The 22814-nt window shown below is 41.8% G+C and overlaps 1 protein-coding gene across 2 annotated transcripts in view; it reads right to left on the reverse strand.

Moving 5' to 3' along the window:
• The window catches only part of LIX1 (limb and CNS expressed 1), a 170779-nt gene that overhangs the window by 22495 nt on the left and 125470 nt on the right, over positions 1-22814 (reverse strand). The window contains exons 4-6 of one of the 2 annotated variants that reach the window (XM_073543657.1): positions 21199-21294; positions 15569-15625; positions 218-295 (exon numbers count right to left, since the gene is read on the reverse strand). In XM_073543657.1, the coding sequence (XP_073399758.1) occupies positions 218-295; positions 15569-15625; positions 21199-21294 (231 nt within the window). The remainder of the gene's footprint in view (positions 1-217; positions 296-15568; positions 15626-21198; positions 21295-22814) is intronic. The other variant, XM_073543710.1, reaches the window with a different exon arrangement.

Consider the following 22814-nt stretch of genomic DNA (forward strand, 5'->3'; position numbering starts at 1 on the left):
TTCCCCAGCTCTGTATTTAATCACACACTCAACAGTTTACTTGCTATTTGCAGCGTAATTGAGAACAAGAATTGGCATTGGAGATGACTCCGAATGCAGAAATCACAGATGTTTCTTAGAAAAGCCATAAGATTCCAGAATGAAGAAAAAACTCATGCTGGGTAAAGTGTTTATGGTTTAAACGCATGGACTGGGTAATGTGCTAGATATTTCTTACCTGACGAGAGCATTTTGTGTCTCTCAGGGCTTTAAGACTTCCATTCCAGTGTAGAAGCTGAAAGACTATCATCAGTTCCTGTAACAAAGAGGGCAAAACCTGGAATTATCGATGCGTTCCACTACACTACATTATCTACTTAGCATATACATAGCTATACACAGTCCTTATCCTTAACCCCTTTCCTACAATGGACGTAATATTCCGTCCATGTGACCTGGGACCTAAATCCCATGGACGGAATATTATGTCAAATTCAATCAGCTGTGCTCACGGGGGGAGCGCAGCTGATCACGGGCCACCCCCGACACGTTAACCCCTGGCACCCCGCGATCAAACACGATCGCAGGTACTGGGGATTAAAGGGAAGCATCGGCAGGGAGGGGGCTCCCTCCGTGCTTCCCTAAGCCCCACACAGCAGTGCAATGTGCAGCGCTGCTGTGGGGGGCTCCTTCCCTGCAGGTCCCCGGATCCAATATGGCAACGGGGACCTTCGGGGGCCTGCAGGGAGCTGGCTTCCTCATGCCTGTAAAGCGCAGGCAAGGAGGAAGCCTGCAGCAATGCATGTGATAGATTGCTGATCTGTCACAGTGATCTGTGATGTGACAGATCAGCGATCTGTCACAGGACAGTGATGTCCCACCTGGGACAATGTAATAAAGTTTAAAAAAAAAGTGTAAAAATCATTTGAAAAAAATCGCTAAATAAATAAAAAAAAAAAATATTCCCTAATAAATTCATTTTTTGGAAATAAAAAAAACAAAACAATAAAAGTACACATATTTGGTATCGCCGCGTCCATAACGACCCGCCCTATAAAACTGTTCCATTAGTTAACCCCTTTAGCGAATCCCTTAAAAAATAAAGATAAAAAACGAAGCAAAAAATAATGATTTATTATCATACCGCCGAACAAAAAGTGCAATAACGTGCGATCAAAAAGACACATATAAATATCCATGGTACCGCTGAAAACGTCATCTTGTCCCGCAAAAAAACGAGCTGCCAAACAGCATCATGAGCGAAAAAATAAAAAAGTTATAGCTCGCAGAATAAAGCGATGCAAAAATAATTATTTTTTATATAAAATTGTTTTCATTGCATAAAAGCGCCAAAACATAAAAAAAGGCATAAATGAGGTATCGCTGTAACCATACTGACCCGAAGAATAAAACTACTTTAACAATTTTACCGCACGCGGAATGGTGTAAACGCACCCCCCAAAAGAAATTCATGAAACGCTGGTTTTTGTTCATTCTGCGTCCCAAAAATCGGAATAAAAAGCGACCAAAAGATGTCACATGCCCGAAAATGATACCAATAAAAACATCAACTCTTCCCGCAAAAAATAAGACCTCACATGACTCGGTGGGTCAAAATATGGAAAAATTATAGCTCTCAATATGTGGTGATGCAAAAACTATTTTTACAATAAAAAGCGTCTTTTAGCGTGTGACAGCTGCCAAACATAAAAACGGCCATAAATAGTAAATCAAACCCCCCCGTTAGGGAAAAATAATAAAATTAAAAAAATGTATTTCCATTTTCCCATTGGGGTTAGGGTTAGGGCTGAGATTAGGGTTAGGGGTGTGTTGGGATTAGGGTTGGAGTTAGAATTGGGGGTTTCCACTGTTTGGGCACATCAGGTGCTATGTAAACGCAACATGGCATCTGATCTCAATTCCAGCCAATTCTGCGTTGAAAAAGTCAAATGGTGCTCCTTCCCTTCCAAGCTCTGCCATGCTCTAATCAGGACAAATTGCAAAGCAACTTTTGGGGTCCAATTTCTCCTGTTACCCTTAGGAAAATAAAAAATTGGGGTCAAAAATATCATTTTTGTGGAAAAAAATATGATTTTTTTATTTTCACGCTCGGGCGTTATAAACTTCTGTGAAGCACTTGGGGGTTCAAAGTGCTCACCACACATCTAGATAAGTTCCGTGGGGGGTCTAGTTTCCAAAATGGGGTCACTTGTGGGGAGTTTGAATAGTTTAGGCACATCAGAGGCTCTCCAAACGCACATGACACCTGCAGACCATTCCATCAAAGTCTGCATTCCAAAACGTCACTACTTCCCTGCCGAGCCCCGACGTGTGCCCATACAGTAGTTTTCTCCCACATATGAGGTATCAGCGTACTCAGGACAAATTGGACAACAACTTTTAGGGCCCAATTTCTCCTGGTACCCTTGGGAAAATAAAAAAATTGGGGACTAAATGATCAGGTTTGTGGAAAAAATACGATTTTTTTTATTTTCACGCCCGGGCATTATAAACTTCTGTGAAGCCCTTGGGGGTTCAAAGTGCTCACCACACATCTAGATAAGTTCCTTAGGGGGTCTAGTTTCCAAAATGGGGTCACTTGTGGGGAGTTTGAATAGTTTAGGCACATCAGAGGCTCTCCAAAGGCACATGACACCTGCAGACCATTCCATCAAAGTCTGCATTCCAAAACGTCACTACTTCCCTTCCGAGCCCTGACGTGTGCCCATACAATAGTTTTCTCCCACATATAGGGTATCAGCATACTCAGGACAAATTGGACAACAACTTTTGGGGTCCAATTTCTTCTGTTACACTTGGGAAAATAAAAAAAATTGGGGAATAAAAGATCATGTTTGTGGAAAAAATACAATTTTTTTATTTTCACGCCCGGGCAATATAAACTTCTGTGAAGCAATGGGGGGTTCAAAGTGCTCACCACACATCTAGATAAGTTCCTTGGGGGGTCTAGTTTCCAAAATGGTGTCATTTGTGGGGGGTTTCCACTGTTTTGGTACATTAGGGGCTTTCCAAACACGACATGGTGTCCGATCTCAATTCCAGCCAAAAACGTCAAATGGCGCTGCTTCCCTTCTGAGCTCTGCCATGCGCCCAAATAGTCGTTTACACCTACATGTGGGGTATCAGCGTACTCAGGACAAATTGCACAATAACTTTTAGGGTCCTGTTACCCTTGGAAAAATAAGAATTGAGGATGAAAAGATCATTTTTGTGGAAAAAATATGATTTTTTAATTGTACGGCTGTACGTTATAAACTTCTGTGAAGCCCTTGGGGGTTCAAAGTTCTCACCACATATCTAGATAAGTTCCTTGGGGGGTCTAGTTTCCAAAATGGGGTCACTTGTGGGGGGTTTCCACTGTTTAGGTACATCAGGGGCTCTCCAAACATGACATGGCGTCCGATCTGAATTCCAGCCAATTTTGCATTGAAAAAGTCAAACGGCGCTCCTTCCCTTCTGAGCTCTGCCATGCACCGAACCAGTGGTTCCCTCCCACATATCAGGTATCAGCGTACTCAGGACAAATTACACAATGACCTTTGCAGTCCAATTTCTCCTGTTACCCTTGGTAAAATAAAAAAAATTGAACCTGAAGTATTTTTTGTGTGAAAAAAAGTTAAATGATCATTTTTTTTTTTTAAATATTCAAAAAATTCCTGTAAAGCACCTGAAGGGTTAATAAACTTCTTGAATGTGGTTTTAAGCACCTTGAGGGGTGCAGTTTGTAGAATGGTATCACTTTTGGGTATTTTCTATCATATAGACCCCTCAAAGTGGCTTCAAATGTGATGTGGTCCGTAAAAATAAAATGGTGTTGCAAAAATGAGAAATCGCTGGTCAACTTTTAACCCTTATAACTTCCTAACGAAAAAAAATTTTGGTTCCAAAATTGTGCTGATGTAAAGTAAACATGTGGGAAATGTTAGTTATTAAGTTTTTTGTGTGCCGTATCTCTGTGATTTAAGGGCATAAAAATTCAAAGTTGGAAAATTGCGAAATTTTCAAAATTTTCACCAATTTCTGTCTTTTTCACAAATAAACACAAGTTATTTGAATGAAATTTTACCACTAACATGAAGTACAATATGTCACGAGAAAACAATGTCAGAATCACCGAGATCCATGGAAGCGTTTCAGTTATTACCTCATAAAGGGACAGTGGTCAGAATTGTAAAAATTGGCCCGGGAGTTAACGTGCAAACCACCCTTGGTTGTGAAGGGGTTAAAGAGGTTTTCTCACAAACAAAAGCTCATTTCAATCAATAAATCTTGGAGTAATAATAATTTCCACAAATGGATGTTTTTAAATAAAATGTTCCTGTGTTGAGATAATCTTATAAATGCGCCCCTGATGTGTCCTGTGTAATGGCTGTGTCTGACCGTACAGGAACATGGTCTGATCACACCACTGCTCCTGGGCAGGGGAGGAAGCAAAAGAGAATACAGACAGGACAGCAAGGGATCACAGCTGATTCTTTCTTTGTTTAAAAACAGGCACGGAAATGTTTTACCTCACAGAAACAATCTGTGACTCCGTGCAGGGACGTCTGTATACCCTCTTTTGCTTCCACCCCCCACCCAAGAAGAGATGTGTTGTGATCAGACACGGCCATTACACTGTACACAGCAGGGGCACATTTATAAGATTATCTCAGCACAGGAACATTTTATTTAAACACATCCAATTGTGGAAATTAATATTACTCCCAGATCTATTGATTATAATGAACTTTTGTTCTTGGGAAAACCCTTTTAATGCCAAGGAGGACAGCATTAGGTGGGGTTTAGCATAAAAAGTTGGAGCAATTGTCCATGACTGGGATCGCCCTCAAAACACTTGCCAAATCATTTACAAACTTGATTTTAGTTACGTTATTTTAGTAAATATGCAACCCAAAACTGTACCTGGTTTAGTAGGCATAAAATATCTGACAATTGTTATAACGGTAGGATAGTACCTGAGCACAATGTAGAATCTGTGCATAAGTGTTTTTGATTTTGGAGTTCAATGCACCAATTACTTTTACAGTATATACATACAAATCATAATGTAGGATGACTAGAGATGATCGAATTTTTTAAAATCCGAATTAATTAGCCAGATTCTGAGGATTTTTCACAAAAATCTGAATTGCGGATACTCCAATTCCTCTGAAAACTTGTGTATAACACTCAAAGGTCACAGCCCAACACCGTGCAGAATGCTTGGCATTTACCACAGAACACCAGGATTGGCAAATTCGCTGCTGGCGCCCTGAGCTCTTCACAGATGAAAGCAGGTTCACACTGAGCACATGTGACAGACGTGACAGAGTCTGGAGATGCCATGGAGATGCCATGTGCTGCCTGTAATATCCTTCAACATGACTGGTTTGGCAGTGGGTCAGTAATGGTGTGGGGTGGCACTTCTTTGGAGGGTCACATGGTGTTGGGCTGTGAACACAACTCTCATCTGTGGACGTCGGGCGCTCAGACCATCCTCATGGAGTCGGTTTCTAATCGTTTGTGCAGACACATGCACATTTGTGGCCTGCTGGAGGTCATTTTCCAGGGCTCTGGCAGTGCTCCTCCTGTTCCTCCTTGCACAAAGGCTGCGGTAGAGGGCCTGCTGCTGGGTTGTTGCCATCCTATGGCCCCCTCCACATCTCCTGGTGTACTGGCCTGTCTCCTGGTAGCGCCTCCAGCCTCTGGACACTAAGTTGACAGACACAGCAAACCTTCTTGCCACAGCTCGCATTGATGTGCCATCTTGGATGAGCTGCACTACCTGAGCCACTTGTGTGGGTTGTAGAGTCCGTCTCATGCTACCACGAGTGTGAAAGCACAGCCAACATTCAAAAGTAACCAAAACATCAGCCAGAAAGCATTGGTACTGAGATGTGGCCTGTGGTCCCCACCTGCAGAACCTCTCCTTTATTGAGGGTGTCTTGATAATTGCCAATAATTTCCATCTGTTGTCTATTCCATTTGCACAACAGCATGTGAAACTGATTGTCAAACAGTGTTGCTTCCTAAGTGGACTGTTTGATTTCACAGAAGTTTGATTTACGTGGAGTTATATTCTGTTGTTTGTGTTCCCTTTATTTTTTTGAGCAGTGTATATGATTCCTTAATTATTCCTAATTTGTGATTAGGATTCTACCACTCCAGTGCTGCAGTTATGCAACATATTACTGACTGGAGTATTTGTCCAATATTTTAGGGCTTTCTCCTACTATCTCTATTGTAGAGTTATGAGCTACTTATCCTAAAATCAGCCTAAAATGTCTCCTGCATTCCCTAAGTTTTCATACAGGTTATGATAGTCCCTCCTGATAGGTTGCACCATACCATGTAAAGTGATAGATGCAAGGCATTATGGAAAGCCCTGAGGTCATGTCAGAATTTTCTGATGCAGTCTACTGCAACGTGTAAAAGATGTTGGGCATTTTTTTAATAATTCACACTAATCAAATTGTTCACATTTGCTGAGAAATGTGAATGGCAGGGAAATCACTAGAAGAGCAATTAGCTTTGAATATTATTTTTTTTAGTAATATACATCAACTGTAACTAATCAATTACATAGTTTTTTTTATCAAAATCTTTAGAGGGGTTCTCCAAGAATGAGATATATCAGCATCCCTGATATAATTCAAACTGCAGCCCATCCTAGTCACGTGTCAGGACAGGATGCAGACTGAAGATACACAGCTCCTGAAACCTCCGTCTCAACTGACAAGAGCTGTATTACACATACCCCAGTCTGCAGCCAGGAGCATGGCTGTCATATGTGAAGAAATAAATCTCTTCCTCGCTGAGTCTAAAGGGCATTATCTTCAGTGTCATCCTCCTCAATGTTTAGTTTTTTCAGTTTAGTGCAGCTAGGCTCTGTTCACTGTTATAAAGCTGCCTGACTGATTGAGTAGGAGGAAGAAGCTGGAAATCTCCTCAACGAGCACAACATGGGTTAAAACATATTTCTTTACATAGTACAGACGTGCTCCCAGTCGCCGATTGAGGTATGCGTAATACAGCTCTTGTTAGTTGAGACCCACTTCTTGGGAGCTGTGTTTGTTCAGGCTGCAGCTTGTACCAACATGTGATTAGGATTGGCTGCAGTTTGAATGATATCAGGGAGTCCATTTTATCTCATTTTTGTAGAACTTCTTTAAAGGAATTCTATCACCTCTTATAAAAGTCATACTTATGTTACAGATCTGTATTATATTATTGGGTGTAAAAACAGTTTAATTACACATGTAAATGAGGGGGCTTTAGAACACCCCTTCAATTACTATCCTCCACCACTCAACTTGTAATGATTGTCAGCACTGTCATCTGTACTGAAACTTCAGCCCTTAGAACAATGTGCATGCCGGCAGCCACTGGTCCCCCTGTCCTGTCTGCTGCAGCCACTTGCTGCACAAAGGATGGCAAATGCTAACAGGAGATGAAAGCATGCTAACATTGTGTGAGTGCCCGGCTCCTGCAATGTCAGTGTGTGAGGAGCCGTGGATTTAATACAGGCAGTGCTCCTTGTACTGCTGTCAATCATCACAATAGGAAGGGTGGAGAGTGGTAATTAAGATGGCGGAATGGTGCACCGAGCACTTGGCTACGCTATGACAGCACCTCTCATATACGAATGTTAAAAAAACTGTTTTTACATTAAATTAAAACATGTACCACAAGCATGATGTTTAAAGAGGTGCAGTCCCCATTATAAATGTTTTAATTTGAATACTGAGGATGACAGATTCCCTTTAACAAAGACCACTGCTCATCAATACTTAGTCAGTGTTTAAGGTTTTTTTTTTACTATCAGTGTTTCATTGGTAATATTAATGTATGGAAAAAAAATGCAAAGCTTTTCATATCCATTGCAATGTTAATGGACAGCACACGGACTGCACACTGATGACATCTGTGTGCGGTTTGTGATTTTTGTATGGGTAATTTTAATTCATGAGTCGGATAAAAAAAACACACAGGCCGCAAAAAATCACGGACATGTGAATATCACCACAGACTTTAATAGGTATGTCTATCAGTGACGATGACTGATAGAACAAGTGTGTGATTCAAAGACATCTGAATGAGTCCTTAAGGTTGCTGCTAGCTTTGGCCTTTATAGTATTTTTTTCTGCCATTGCATATTGAGAGCCATAAATTCTAAGTTTGTTTTTTTTTTTTTTTGTGGGGCAGGTTGTATATTACATTTATACCATATTACGATACATAGGATATATAAGGATACATAGCGGAGAGAGATGGTGTGCTTTCTCACAACTTTATCAGGTAAGCAGGTACCGCAGCAGAAAAACGCCTATATTCTGGATAATATCTTATCTTGTGCTCCTTTATTCTACATTTGTAAAAAAAAAATCTCTTTCTATGATTTGTGTTTTTACTTCATCGCTCTGTTAGCTGTTTTCCAGAATAGATCAGCTATCCTCCGCTCTGCTTTGACTGCACAATGGTGCTTATAATAACCAGTTTGATGCAGTGACCCCTGTGACAGCTAGGGGGCGCTGTATGGGACATGCATGCAGGCGTTCCATCACTGTAATAGGGAAAATTGTGAGATGGGTGTTACCAGTCACCTAAAAACCCACCCAGGGGCGTGTGTCTGAACGCCCAAAGTAAAGCCTGTGTGTGTATGGCTGGGTGTGTTAAAAGGACCTGCAATGAGGTCATAACCATGAGATCCATACCTCACCAGTGGGGGTGGTTATGTACCATATAATGTGCCTGAGGTCTGGTCACATGGGGGGAGTGCATGGACCTGATAGGTTCATGTGGAAGGTCCTGGAAGGCATATGTGTTGGAAGGTGTGCTACCTCCCTGAAGAGCACATGGAGACTTTGGACCTTGTGAGGCCAGTGTGTTGGGAGACCCTGGGAGTAAGGGTCAGATCCCTGAACAGCACCCGGACAGGCCACGTGTGTGAGCAGAGTCTGTGACGGCCTGCGTTTGGGGTAGCCACTGCCCGGCTGTGGGTTTGGAACCGAAAGGTGGCCTAGTGAATAAGGCACTGTCCGGAATGGTGATCCCAGAGCGGCCGCTTCACTGAGAGAAAAGGACTAACCAAGAGTCGGTGTCTGGAGCAGGAGCTCCTAAGAGGAGCACAGGACTGAGAGAGCGAAGCTCTACTATAGACATTAAGAATTCATCTGTTGGATACAAGACTGTTTGCCTTGTGTTTCCTTATATGGTTTATGCTGTATAATAAACCACATAGACTGTTTAAACGGAAAGTGTTTCTGTGTGCCGTGAATCCGCTGCCAAGTGAGTGTTCCCCAACGCACTCAGTGAGTGCTACCTTACCCCAGGCAGTGCAGAGCTAAGACAGAAAGAGAGCCAAGATATGTGGATGCCTGCAGCAGACAGATCAGTGATGTGAAACTGCAAATACTGCTCTGTTGATGCATATGGCAGAAGATAATACTCTGCTATATGCTTCAACATCTGTCTGTTGCAGGCTTAAAACACTGATCAGCTTTAGTTTCTTAGCCTTGAATTACCTAGTTATTACAAGCTTTCTATTGCAGGCAGAGCAGAACCGAGTGTAAGGGTGTGTGCACATGCTGCGGATTCTGCTGCGGATCCGCAGCGTTTTTGGCCCTGCGGATCCGCAGCAGTTTCTGCTGCGTTGTACAGTACCTTTATTTTCTATGGAAATTGAAAACTGCAGTGCACATGCTGCGGATTTTTCCACGCGGATTTGCTGCGATGTCAAACCGCAGGGTAAAACCGCAGGCTAATCCGCAGATAAAACACAGGTCTTTTGACCTGCGGATTTACCTGCGGATTTTGGCAAATCCGCGTGGAAAAATCCGCAGCACAATCCCCAACGTGTGCACTTACCCTTACATAGTTGCATAGGGGTTGAAAAACGACCTAGGTCCATCAAGTTCAACTTTTCTCCACCAATTTTTCATTTTGTCACTAAACTATAACCAACAATGTTATGTGTACTGAGGAAATCATCCAGCCCTTTTTTAAAAGCTCTTATAGTATCTGCCATTACTACCTCATGTGGTAGGGCATTTCACATTCTGACTGCTCTAACTGCAAATAACCCTTTCCTATCTAGCTGTTGGAATGTAGGTCCTACCCTACACAGTTGTGCTCTGGTGGAAAACAGCTAACAGACAATAAAGTAAAAAAAAAAAACACCAGCAGTTTTACTGATCCAGATGGCAGAATATAAAATCGGGCTGGCAGAGTTGCGAACAGCCACATACAGTGCACAAAAGAATAGAGAGAGATTAACTTCACAATGTACCTAATATCTGTGGTATGTGTAGCTAAGCATAGCCTGGCAAAGCTGACATTCAGCAGTCAGAGAGATTCAAGCACAGATCTAAATCACCAACTTAGACAAGAGCAATCCAGAGAGGGAGTGAGGGCTCTGCAACACTGAGGACAAGCAGGGTGCTGCTGGGAAATGTTGATTTTACAGTATAAGGATAGGACCATCCAATCAGCTATGTAAATCTGAATGCACAAAGGGGCAGATAGTGATGGACACATAAAGAAACAAGAAAAACCACAGGTTGGGCTTACTCTGTATATTAGCAATAAGTATGCTTTTTCTGTGCTTTATAAAAAATAATGTGATTGTGAGACTAACCCATTAAATGACAAATGTATCCTTGTTTGTCTTTAATATACAATAGATTACATCACTATCCATTATTACTCATACAACTTTTTTTTAGCATAACTATTGTCCAAAAATGCTTTCATTCCCGATAACATTACTGCTTCATAAATGGCAAAAAATAAGTAAATAAAACTGTCTAAAGTGGATAATATAATAAAAAGAAGAATCAGATGCCAACGCATTTCAGTGCGTCTGTTCTTCAAAGTAATGTTACTTCTTTATTTCATTATAAACTCACTGCAGCCGCAAAACCCCGGTTCTGAAAGCTGCCACAGCCTTTCCTGAAACCAATACTCCTTGGCCCAAACAATGAATTTCTGTGTGATGAGGTGGTGGTCTGTTACTCCTTCTATTCTAATTGTGTTTTCTTTAAGATTGTCAGCACTAGTGCCAGTGAGGGGGGATTGAATAACCTGAATTGGGTTGCCGTAACCAATATGGTACAGAGAGATAGAAACAAATCTGCAAGTGACTCCCCTTGCAGAACACTTATTACAGATCGTGCTCGTTATAAAATGCCGTCTTGCCACCAGTAAACAATCCTGAAACAACATATTACAAAGTGCTAGATATTGGAAAGTTGAGCAGATCATAAACTCTGCCCGTGTCACATGTGTTCAGTAACCATGCTTCACTTGTGGTTTGAAGAACATAAAATGGGTTATTGGATTCGTGGGTGGCCTGCAAATGGGGAAGGAAGTGACACGTTTATTGCTAAGAGCACAAACACATTACGAAATGATTTTTTTACGGCTAGCACTAAAGTGGTGAGGTCTTATCTGCTGCCCTTTCTAATGTTTTGCAGCAGATTACAGGTTTAGTTAATTCATACTGAGTTGTGGATAGAGATTTTCTTCCATACATGGAAAAGCTGGTTTTGTTATGCAGAAGTTCTAAGGAACATGATTAGTTTTTGACTTCATATCCAAAAAATACATGTACTTCTGTACTACACACTTTTTTGTGGACTATTATATTCTGATTTAAAAAAAAAACAAAACAAAAAACAAAACTAAAACATGGAACTGAATAAAAAAAAAAAGTATGAAAAACCCCTTAGAAATGATGTCATTTTTATTTTTCAGTTGTCATTTCTACATTTTACCATGTAATGTACTGAAAAATAAGAAAAAATTCCAACCGGAGTGAAGTTCAGAAATAATTCTAGTTTTGTTTTTATAATCACTTTAAAGTAAAAATATCAGTCAATATTAGAGTTGAGCGAAACAGGTTGGTCAGATTCAAAAGTCGCCGACTTTCGCCAAAGTCGGGTTTCAAGAAACGAAACCCGACCACAGTGTGAAGCTGGCCATGAGGTCGGCGACCCAAGCGTCAAAGTCGGGTTTCGCCGAATGCTTGCACGTGACTTTTTTCAGCCAATGAGAGAAGCGGAGCGTAGCGTAGCGAGAGCGTAGCTGGAGTGGGAGAGAGACGGAGAGGGAGAAGAGAGAGAGAAGAGAGAGAGAGAAGAGAGAAGAGAGAGAGATTTTGTCGCCTCTAGGGTTAAAATTCATGCCAGGTGTGTTTACAGTCCTCCACTCACTGCCGACTTTTCTCCCCATTGACTTGCATTGGGTTTCGTGTTTCCCGACTTTTCCCTATAGTCGGCCGATATCGTTCAGCTCGACTTTTGAGAAAGTCGGGTTTCATGAAACGAAACCCGACCACAGTGTGAAGTTGGCCATGCGGTCGGCGACCCAAGCGTCAAAGTCAGGTTTCGCTGAATTCTTGCATGTGACTTTTTTCAGCCAATGAGAGAAGCGGAGCGGAGCGTAGCGGGAGCGTAACTGGAGTGGGAGTGGGAGAAGGAGAGGGAGAAGAGAGAGAGAAGAGAGAGAGAGAAGAGAGAGAGAGAAGAGAGAGAGAGAAGAGAGAGAGAGATTTCGCCGCCTCTAGGGTTAAAATTCATGCCAGGTGTGTTTACAGTCCTCCACTCACTGCCGACTTTTCTCCCCATTGACTTGCATTGGGTTTCGTGTTTCCCGACTTTTCCCTATAGTCGGCCGATATCGTTCAACTCGACTTTTGAGAAAGTCGGGTTTCATGAAACCCGAATCGACACTAAAAAAGGCAAAGTCGCTCATCTCTAGTCAATACAATTATGGTGATACCAAATTTCTATTTTTTTGTTTTGTTTTACTACTTATAAGAAATATTCTGACAGCCATAACTTATTTTTCTGTCGTAATCAGTGTACAAAAGCTTGTATTTTTGCAGCGCACGCTTCAGTTTATATTGGTACCATGAGGATAAATATGACTGTGATCTCTTTTTAGCTCTTTTTTTTCTGCAAGGTGATTTTTTTTTTTACATTATGGGAAAATATTTAATGTTATTATTTTTCACAATTAGGCTATGTGCACACGTTGCGGATTTTGCTGTAGATCTGCAGCGTTTTTGGCTGTGTGGAACCACAGCAGATTTAGCTGCGTTGTACAGTACCAATGTTTTCAATGGTCAAGTGAAAAACGCTGTGCACATGCTGCAAATTTTTCCTCGCGGATTTGCTGCGGGTTCAAATCCGCAGCATGTCAATTCTTTGTGCAGAATCCGCAGCGGTTTCACACCTTCTCCATTGTGAGGTGTGAAACCGCAGGGCTAAACCGCAGGCTAATCCGCAGGTAAACCGCAGGTCTTTTGACCTGCGGATTTTTCCAAATCCGTACGCAAAAATTCGCAGCACCTTTCACTACGTGTGCACATAGCCTTATGTCCGGAGAAATTCCAAATGTTTATTTATAGAGTTCGCTATTTAACTTTGGGGAGAAGGTGGTGATTTAAATATTTAAGGTTTTTTTTAAAGATTTTTAGAAATATTTTAAATTTTTTTTGTTTAATATACTGTGGTAATTTGGTGTATCGTAAAATTAAGGGTTAGACCTGTTTCATACCTCCGTCGTCGGAGGTCAGTTGAAATCCGCCAAAGGATGAGAGCAACTGATCCTTGATGGACGGATGGCAGCGCAGCTGTTGAAGGAAGGATCCGTGGGAGAAGCGACGTGGCGCAATTTAAAGTGACCGCGAGTTGGATCGAGAGCGGTCGGCCGGAAGGTGGAGCGAGATCGCGCGGCCGGGATGCGGGAACGAGAGAGAGAGAGATTTTAGCATTTATGGGTTAATGCTCAAAATAGCGGACTGTCAAAGCAAAAAAACATTGCAGGGTCCGTCTCATCCGCCCAGGAGCCGCTAAAATCTTGGCGGATCCGTAAAAAACCGGTTGGGACGGACGACCGTCAGTCAAGATCCGCCAATAATGTGACTCTATGGGGGAAACATCGGATACGCCCCTTTTTTAGACAGATCCGTTTTTTAAAAAACTTGGCGGATTTTCACTGACGGGAAAATACGGAAGTGTGAAACAGGCCTAAGATGGCAGACACAGGGACCTTTGGTAGGCCCATAATTATCATTCTACACCCCATGAGCACATCGTGTGCAGGGAAAGTCAATAAATTACTGCTCTCCTCATCGGTCGGGACCTCTCTAAATTCTGCTGTCACTATTGAGGATAAATTGTCGCTTTGAGCTAGCTCGATCACAGCAGTCACTCTCGGTTGCTGGCTGTATAAGCAGCCGTCTCCCATGCTATATGGAGAGGGCACAGCTCCTTCAGTGTAGATCTGCTGTGTGTGATGGTCTGGTTGGACAGTATAAAGAATATTGTATTGTCAGTGCACTATAGTTAATGATTATTAACCTTAAAGGGAACCTGCTGAGGTGTTCTGGAAGCCCAGGTTTGGATAGCAGCCTTCACCTAGTCTGCCCTGTTACGTCTGGTGTTTCTTTTCTTCCTCTTGATAATACCCCATAAATTCTTTATGGGGTTAAGGTCAGGCGAGTTTGCTGGCCAATCAAGCACATTAATACTGTTGTTTTTAAACCAGGTATTGGTAATTTTAGCAGTGTGGAAAAGTGCCAAGTCCTGCTGGAGAATGAAATTTCCATCTCCAAAAAGATTATCGGCAGAGGGAAGCATTAAGTGCTCTAAAATTTCCTGGTAGACGGAGCGCTTAGTTTGGTCTTGATAAAACACAGTGGACCTACACCAGCAGATGACATGGCTCCCCAAACCATCACTGATTGTGGAGATTACACACTAGACCTCAAGCAGCTTGGATTGTGGCTTCTCCACTCTTCCTCCAGACTTTGGGACCTAGATTTCCAAATGAAATGCAAAATTTAGTTTAATCTGAAAAACAACACCTTGAATCACTGAGCAACAGTAAACTTTTTATTCTCCTTGACCCAGGTAAAACACTTCTGGCGTTGTATATTGGTCATGAGTGGCTTGACACAAGGAATGTGACACTTGTAGCCCATGTCCTGGATAAGTCTGTGTGTGGTGGCTCTTGAAGCAATGACTGGCCTTTTCTTAATCCTTTCAAGGCTGCTTTTGCGCACCTTTTTCTACCACACATTTTCCTTCCACTCAACTTTCCATTAATATGCTTGGATTACAGCACTCTGAACAGCCAGCTTCTTTAACAATGACCTTTTGTGGTTTTCCCTCCTTATGGAGTGTGTCAATGACTGCCTTCTGCACCTCTGTCAAATCAGCAGTCTTCCCCATTATTGTGGAGCCTACTGAAACAGATTAAGGGACCTTTTTAAATGCTTAGGAAGCCTTTGCAGGTGTTTTATGTTAATTATTCTAATGACTTTTGGGTTTTCATTGGCTGTAAGCCATAATCATCAACATTAACAGAAATAAACACTTGAAATAGATCACTCTGTAATGTGATGTACCAACTAGTTGTATTGTGAGAGACAGGTATGTATCCCACAGACAGAGGTCTGCTGCGATCTAAATCCAGGACAGTTTGCTGGGTCTTGTTGTTCCACAAACCTGTATATTTGATTAAGGCTGGATTTAAAGGTTAACCAGAAAGTGATGGGTGAGTTTGGTTAATCACATACCTCCCAGGGGGTGTTTTCCTGTGACGTCAGAAAGGTCCTATATGCTTCCTGGTTGCACTACATGAGAGGGAAAAACCATGTGAGAGTCTGGAGCTGGCTGAAGCGCCTGAAAGTCCAGGAAGCTACTGAGGGTCTGGACTAGGGACAGGACCAATATAAAGCCAGACTGTGAAGCCTGAAAAGTTGTTAAGCAGGTAACCAAGAGCATGGGGAATTATGTGCCCTGACGGGTGTTGTTATGGAACTGTGCAGACATAGTGGTTTATGATTGTGTAATAAACCAGAAATGGACTTCTGTAAATGAAGAAACTGTTGCCGTATGTTCAAATATCGCGGCCGAGTGTACCCCAACTCGCTTAGTGATCGCTACGTCACAGTAATGACTCACTTTATGTATTGAAGAACTGAAATAAATTAACTTTTTGATGATATTCTAATTTTGTGAGAAGCACCTGTATGTCAAAAACCTGCTGACAGATTCCCTTCACTGCTAAATCTCTGAAGTAATGAAATAATCTCTATATATAAAACTGAATGTATGTATGTATGTATGTGTGTGTGTGTGTATCACCAACCAATCACGAAGCATCTTTCATTTCATCAGAGCTGTTCAAAAGAAGCTGAGCTGTGATTGGTTGCTATGAGCAACTGTTTTCCTTGCAACCAATCACTAAGCATCTCATTTCACCAGAGCTGTTTAAAAGAAGCTGAGCTGTGTTTGGTTGCTATGAGCAAGTTTTCCCACTTGACAACACTTCGGCAGACACTAACATGGTGGGAGAAATCTAGCATCCCCGGAAACATAAGCTCCCAGCCATTGTCTGCCCCCAGAAAGGAGCAGTGAGCACATGACAGAAATGAATCCCCCCCTCCTTGCCCATATCCCCATCACACATCCTCCATCACGTAGGCACATCTTCCCTCTTAAAGGAATCATTGGTATGGAAGTCAGAGCAAATCCATCCAGCGCTTTGGTTTTGACCCCAGGCCTCTCTTAAAGGGATCCCCGATATGGAAGTTAGGACTGTTCCACTCAGCTCTGTGGTTCTGACTCCAGGGTCTCTTAAAGGGTTCATTGGTATGCAAGTTAGGGCAAATCCACTCAGCATTTTGGTACTGACCCCAGTCCTTTCATAAAGGGATCTCCGGTATGGAAGGCAGGGCAAATCCATTCGGTGCTTTGGTTCTGACCCCATGCCTCTCTTAAAGGGATCCCCGGTATGGAAGTCAGGGCAATTGCCATCAAATGCTCTGGTACTGACCCCAGGCTCTCTTAAAGGGATCTCCTGTACCGAAGTTAGAGTAAATCCCTCACCGCTCTGATTCTGACCCCAGGGTTCTATTAAAGGGATCATTGGTATGGAAGTTGGGGCAAATTCACTCAGTGCTCTGGATCTGACCCAAGGCCCCTCTTAAAGGGATCCCCGGTATGGAAGTGAGGGCAAATCCACTCCACTTTGGTACTGACCCAATGCCTCTCTTAAAGGGAATCCCAGTATGAAAGTCAGGGCAATTGCCTTCAAATGCTCTGGTACTGACCCCAGGCTCTCTTAAAGGGATCTCCGATATGGAAGTTAGGGCAAATCCCTCAGCGCTCTGATTCTCACCCCAGGCTTCTATAAAAGGGATCATTGGTATGGAAGTCAGGGCAAATCCACTCAGCGCTCTGGTTCTGACGCCAGGCCTCTCTTAAAGAGATCCCCGGTATGGAAGTTAGGACCATTCCACTTAGCGCTCTGGTTCTGACCCCAGGCTGACAGGATGATGTGGGATATTAGGGGTATTAGGGGTAGTAGTCCGGTGGCTTTGGCTGACGGGATGATGTGGGATATTAGGGGTAGTAGTCCGTTGGCTCTGACGGGATGATGTGGGATATTAGGGGTAGTAGTCCGGCGGCTGTGACGGGATGATGTGGGATATTAGTGGTAGTTGTCCGGTGGCTCTGGCTGATGGGATGATGCGGGATATTAGGGGTAGTAGTCAGGTGGCTTTGACGGGATGATGTGGGATATTAGGGGTAGTAGTCCAGTGGCTCTGGGTGACGGAATGATGTGGGATATTAGGGGTGGTAGTCCTGTGGCTCTGGGTAACGGGACAATGTGGGATATTAGGGGTAGTACTCCTGTAGCTCTGGCTGATGGGATGATGTGGGATATTATAGTGAATGTGGCTATGCGGAGTGGGCGGGGCTCTACACTCAGCTTTATATATATAGATATAATCATTATAATGTGTTATAACTAACCGTAGTTAGATAATATGCCCGGGCAGTGCCGGGCTCTTCAGCTAGTGTCTTTATAAAGCAAGTCAAGTCGTCTTTATTTCTTTTATATAATGTTTTTCAAATACAACTTCTACAGCCAAATCTATAACCAACCATTAGTGCGGTCATCTAAAACAAATATTCTGTAATTCCAATTCCAATGGAGTAGAGAAAATACTATTCCATTGGGTAATAATTGAACAAAACCAAAATTTAATTAACAATTTTGATTGAATAAAACCTGGTACAGCAAATCTATCCATTTCTCGTGGAAACATAAATGTGGGCAAATGCTGTAACAGTACCGCCTGCTGTGTTTCATTTCAACCGTCCCTGAAGAGTTGTTTTCGGAGACTTTTTTTTGGCCACTCACTGTTCTCACCTATTAATGTTTGGAGGTGAGGAAAGAACTAATTTCCTGCTGGAAAAAAAAAATACGGTAGGTTCATTTACCTTAGAGGATATTTTATTTTTCTTTGTAGTGTTCTATGCTTTATTCATGGGTATCTGATGGCGTAGCATAAATTTACTTGCATTCACAAGCTCTATGGGGACACACATATCACACCCTAAATAATCAGCATCTAAGCATTGGAAATGTTTATTTAATCTGCTCTGATAATTGGCTGATGCATGTTTGGATTTGACTTTCCTCTCATTTACAATCATCTGGTGCCTTTGCTTTCCGCTGGCACATCTACTTCTCTTTTATGTGGTGTATGGGGAAATGTTTAGCATTGGGGCACAGCAAAAAGCTTGTGTTGAATTCAATTTGTTATGCTAACTGCACAGCTATTCTTTTGCCTTCTTATATTTCCCCAATGTACAGCAAATTTCAGATATTGTTGGCAGCTCCTTGTTTGATGTCTTAAATTTCATGAATGTATTATTACACCTTCGGCAAAGAAAAACAAAACATTCGCTGCTACTACTGCATCGGTAACTCAATGAAAAAAAATTCTGGATGCTTTTACACCTAGTGATTTTTTTAAAAACATTGTTGCGTTCTTCCTGCTGTTTTGCCGCTTTTTTATTTTTTTAAAACCCCACTTTGACCAGATATTGACTGTAAGTCAATTGAAACTACAAGCAGTACATTTTTGTGGCATCTTTCATGCTCTGGACATGGCATTTATTTTTTCAGGCATTTTCCCACTGGCTTCTCTATAGGAAGGAAAACACCCCAAAAAATACATGTTAAAAATTTATGAACACAAAAAAAAATACAATAAAGTCTTGCATGAATGGATGAATGTAACACCCGGACTTCCTGCTGTTCTGTTGAATCAAACCTATAGCATCATATTACAACTCTATAATGTGGGAAGTTTGGTTCAATAGAATCATGGGAAGAGAAGTTGAATTAATGAACAAACACTGTTAAAAGAGGGCTTAAAGATTCACATGGCATAACATCATCACACGAGCCCCGGGAGACCTGGCGCCGGTGTTGCTGGAATGGCGCTGGCTCCAGAAAGTAGTACAGGCTGTTATTTCATAAAGGGGAATATAGCAATTGAGAAGGGCTTGTCTGAGTGTGATGTTATGTCACGTGAGTCCTGAAGCCAATCAGCAGCTGCTTCACTTTCACTTCCTTCGGAGGTAATCAGAGAGCAGCAGCACTTTTTCCAGGTGACTGGCTGCAGGGCTCACGTGACATAACGTCACACAAGCCCTGGGTGACACTGGCACCAGAGCTGAGTACAAGCTGTTTTTATTTTATAAGGGAGAATATAGGAATTGAAAATGGGTTGTTCTACTAGTAAACAACCTCTTTAGTACACCATTAAGGAAATAAAATAACTTTAAAATCAGAGCTTAAAAGCTAAATAATGGGATTTTTTGAGACCAGAATGAGCACACTTTTGTCTTCTCTATAACTAAAACATAGGCACATAAAGAGACGTTCCACTTTTCCCCTCATTGACTCATTTAGAATTTGGGATGGATTTATAACCACTTAACTGGGAAATCTTTAAATGGGAACTTTAATGAAAAAAAATATTTAGCCTGATAATTTTTCATTCGGTACATCCTAGTAAACAATATCAGCAGGCATTTTGCTTGCTATAGAACACCTCATTAAGTTCAGAGTCTGGCTACCAGCAAGTGCCACTGCATTGGTGGTACCAAGCTCCAAAGAAAATGACCACTGATTTAAATGGTTTTTACTTAGAATGCTAACATCTATGTACTAGGAAACAGATTGTCGTCCTGTCTTTTACTGTAAGTTCCCTTATCCAGTAATGTGACCATACAGCACTGGTATTTGTACTGGATACTGGAGACTAGAAGACGGAGCAGGGCCAAATGGGTTTCAATCATCTATACACATTTTGGAAATGCATGGTGGTTCATGATCACAGACTTACCTATTGAGATATAATATTTATCACAAAGTTGGACATGATTGAGTACAAATCATTTAAAGGGGTTAAACAGGACTCTTAATATTTTTGTGTATGGGGTTAAGAATCTACAGGCAGACATTTGCCAACTACATGCCTGTTCTGCACGGGGATGATCTCTTCCAGCTCAGCAGGAAAGCCCCCCGCTTAATTTCTCCACCGTCAACACCGCAGCTCTTCCTCTTCTGGTATGAGGCATGATGGGGCATTGCTGCAGACTGATTGACAGCCAGCTCGCTCCTCGCAGTTAGACAGCAGGGAGCTTGCTGCCAATAAGCAGGACATCGGCTGAGATGCCCCATAAACAGAGCAGAATGGAAGAGAAGACACTGCTCTGACAACATGAAGTCAGCAGAAGTACAGAATCGCCGGCAGGAGTCCTTGACCACTCTAAGCCAATGGAGAGGGGCGGCGGGTAGAACAGTTAGGGAGTACCCGCCTGTTAGCTCTTAGACTCGCAAACAAAAATATTACAAGTCCTGGACAACTCCTTTATTAATAACATAATAATGACATGATGTAATTGCAGCCTCTTATGTACCTACAGTATGTGCAGAGTTCTTCAATGTACAAAGACTTGTTTCAGCCACTGGGAGACTGTCCAAGATATAAATCATTATCCTATGCCAGACTCCAAAAACACCTTTCTGACACTCCATCATGTCCCCTTAATACCATTTCACACTGCACTGACTGGTATCCACGACCTTCAGACATATTTTTACAATTATATAATGAAAATCGGATGCAGCACAGACAAGGTCCTTGCTCACACATCTGAAATATATCTAGCATCTTTAAACAATTTAGTGTTTAATACATTCCTGAAACCTCCATATATCATTTATATCTATATACTAGGATATCAGACAATTCTGATGTTAGGATAGTCCTTGGGATAAAAAGAAATTCTTATGAAAATTGAGAAATACACAAATGGTATTACTTATGATACTGACCTGAAATTCCAGCATAGTTTTGCCAATGTTAGCCTCCAACATATAATGATAGGAACCAATGCTTGTACTAGGATCATCAGCATCATCCTCATTACCCTGTATAACACAAAAAGTAGAAATACAGATGTGTATTTGAGTATACAAAAGATACAATATTGTGACTTAAGTTGGGCAAAACTATTACAAAGCATTAAAAACCAGTCCAAAAATGTCATGAACATCAGATAATAAACATTTCCTATGATTTGTAAGTTAACTGAATCCTCTAAAAATATCAAAAACATGCATTTAGAAGTATTCAGAGTACATCTCCCTCTTAGGCCACTTTCACACATCCCTGTCTCCAGTTCGTGTGGTGACAGTTTCCACACGTATCGGAGACACTGACACATGGTAGACCCTGACAAGCGTAGACCCATTCAAATGAATGGGTCTGTTGCACATGTCAGTGTGTTTTCACAGACCGTGTGTCTGTGGGCAAAACATGCTTTTTACCGTCAGCACGGGCCGCAAAACGACCCGCACACGAGCACATGGAGAACACACATTGATGTCATCCGTGTGGCACGCATCGGCACAAGGGAAGCAGCAGTACAGTAAGTGCTTTTCCCCGGCGGCAGGAGCTTTAGACACACTCATCATTCTCTTCTGCACTGCCGGCGATCAGCGTGAGCAGGGGAGAATGATTAGAGTTGTATCAAAGTCAGAATGATGACAGTAAGTGGGGGCTTTTGGGACTATTACTCCCATCTACATACACCTGCTGCCACTAAGAACAGTGACAGCAATAGCGGATGATCGGGGTATTCCTCACCCGCCACCTGTGCTATAACTAAATAAATGAAACACCCGGCGTAGGTTCCCCCTATTTTCTATAACCAGCCTGGCAAAACTCACAGCTGGGGGCTGCAACCCTCAGCTGTCAGATTCAGCAATGTTGGTTATCAAGAATAGAGGGGTCCCCACGCTATTTTTTCAATTATTTAAATAAAATCACTTTAAAAAAAGGCGTCTTCAGCACCCACCACCAGGAAGCAGCGCTTCTTCCCTGCCCGCTATCCGTGTGGTACTGATGTGGCACACAGTTGTGCCACAAGTATTACACACAAAGACACACGAACACGGATATCTTCACTACCGTTTTTTCCGGTACCAGAAAGAAACACAGACGTGTGAAATCAGCCTTACTTGAGCTAAGGACTTATTAATAACCCCTCTAGTACCAGGTAATTTTTAATTTTTGTACTTTAGTTTTGACTCTATTTTACCAGGAAATTGAAAAATGTGGGAAAAAAATCTAGGTGGTATTAAATATTGAGACAAATAAAATTTTGTAAAGTACAGCGTTTTGATCACTTTTTATTGTGTTTTTATTTTTTAGAGACGAGTAGTGAGTTTTTCTTTACCTCATTACAGATGTAATATACAGATTCACTAATTTTATAATTTTTGATAGACTGGTAGACGGAACACTTATGGACAAAGTGATACCAGATATGTTTATTTTATTAATTCCTGAAATCCTTTATTTTTAATGTGGGTAAAGTTTACTTTAAATTTTTATATAATTAAAAAAAACTTTAGATTTTTTACTTTCCTATTTAGTCCCCTAAAGA

Source organism: Dendrobates tinctorius, unplaced genomic scaffold (assembly GCF_039654945.1).
Source record: "Dendrobates tinctorius isolate UK_male_01 unplaced genomic scaffold, ASM3965494v1 ptg000003l, whole genome shotgun sequence".
Lineage (NCBI taxonomy): Eukaryota > Metazoa > Chordata > Amphibia > Anura > Dendrobatidae > Dendrobates > Dendrobates tinctorius.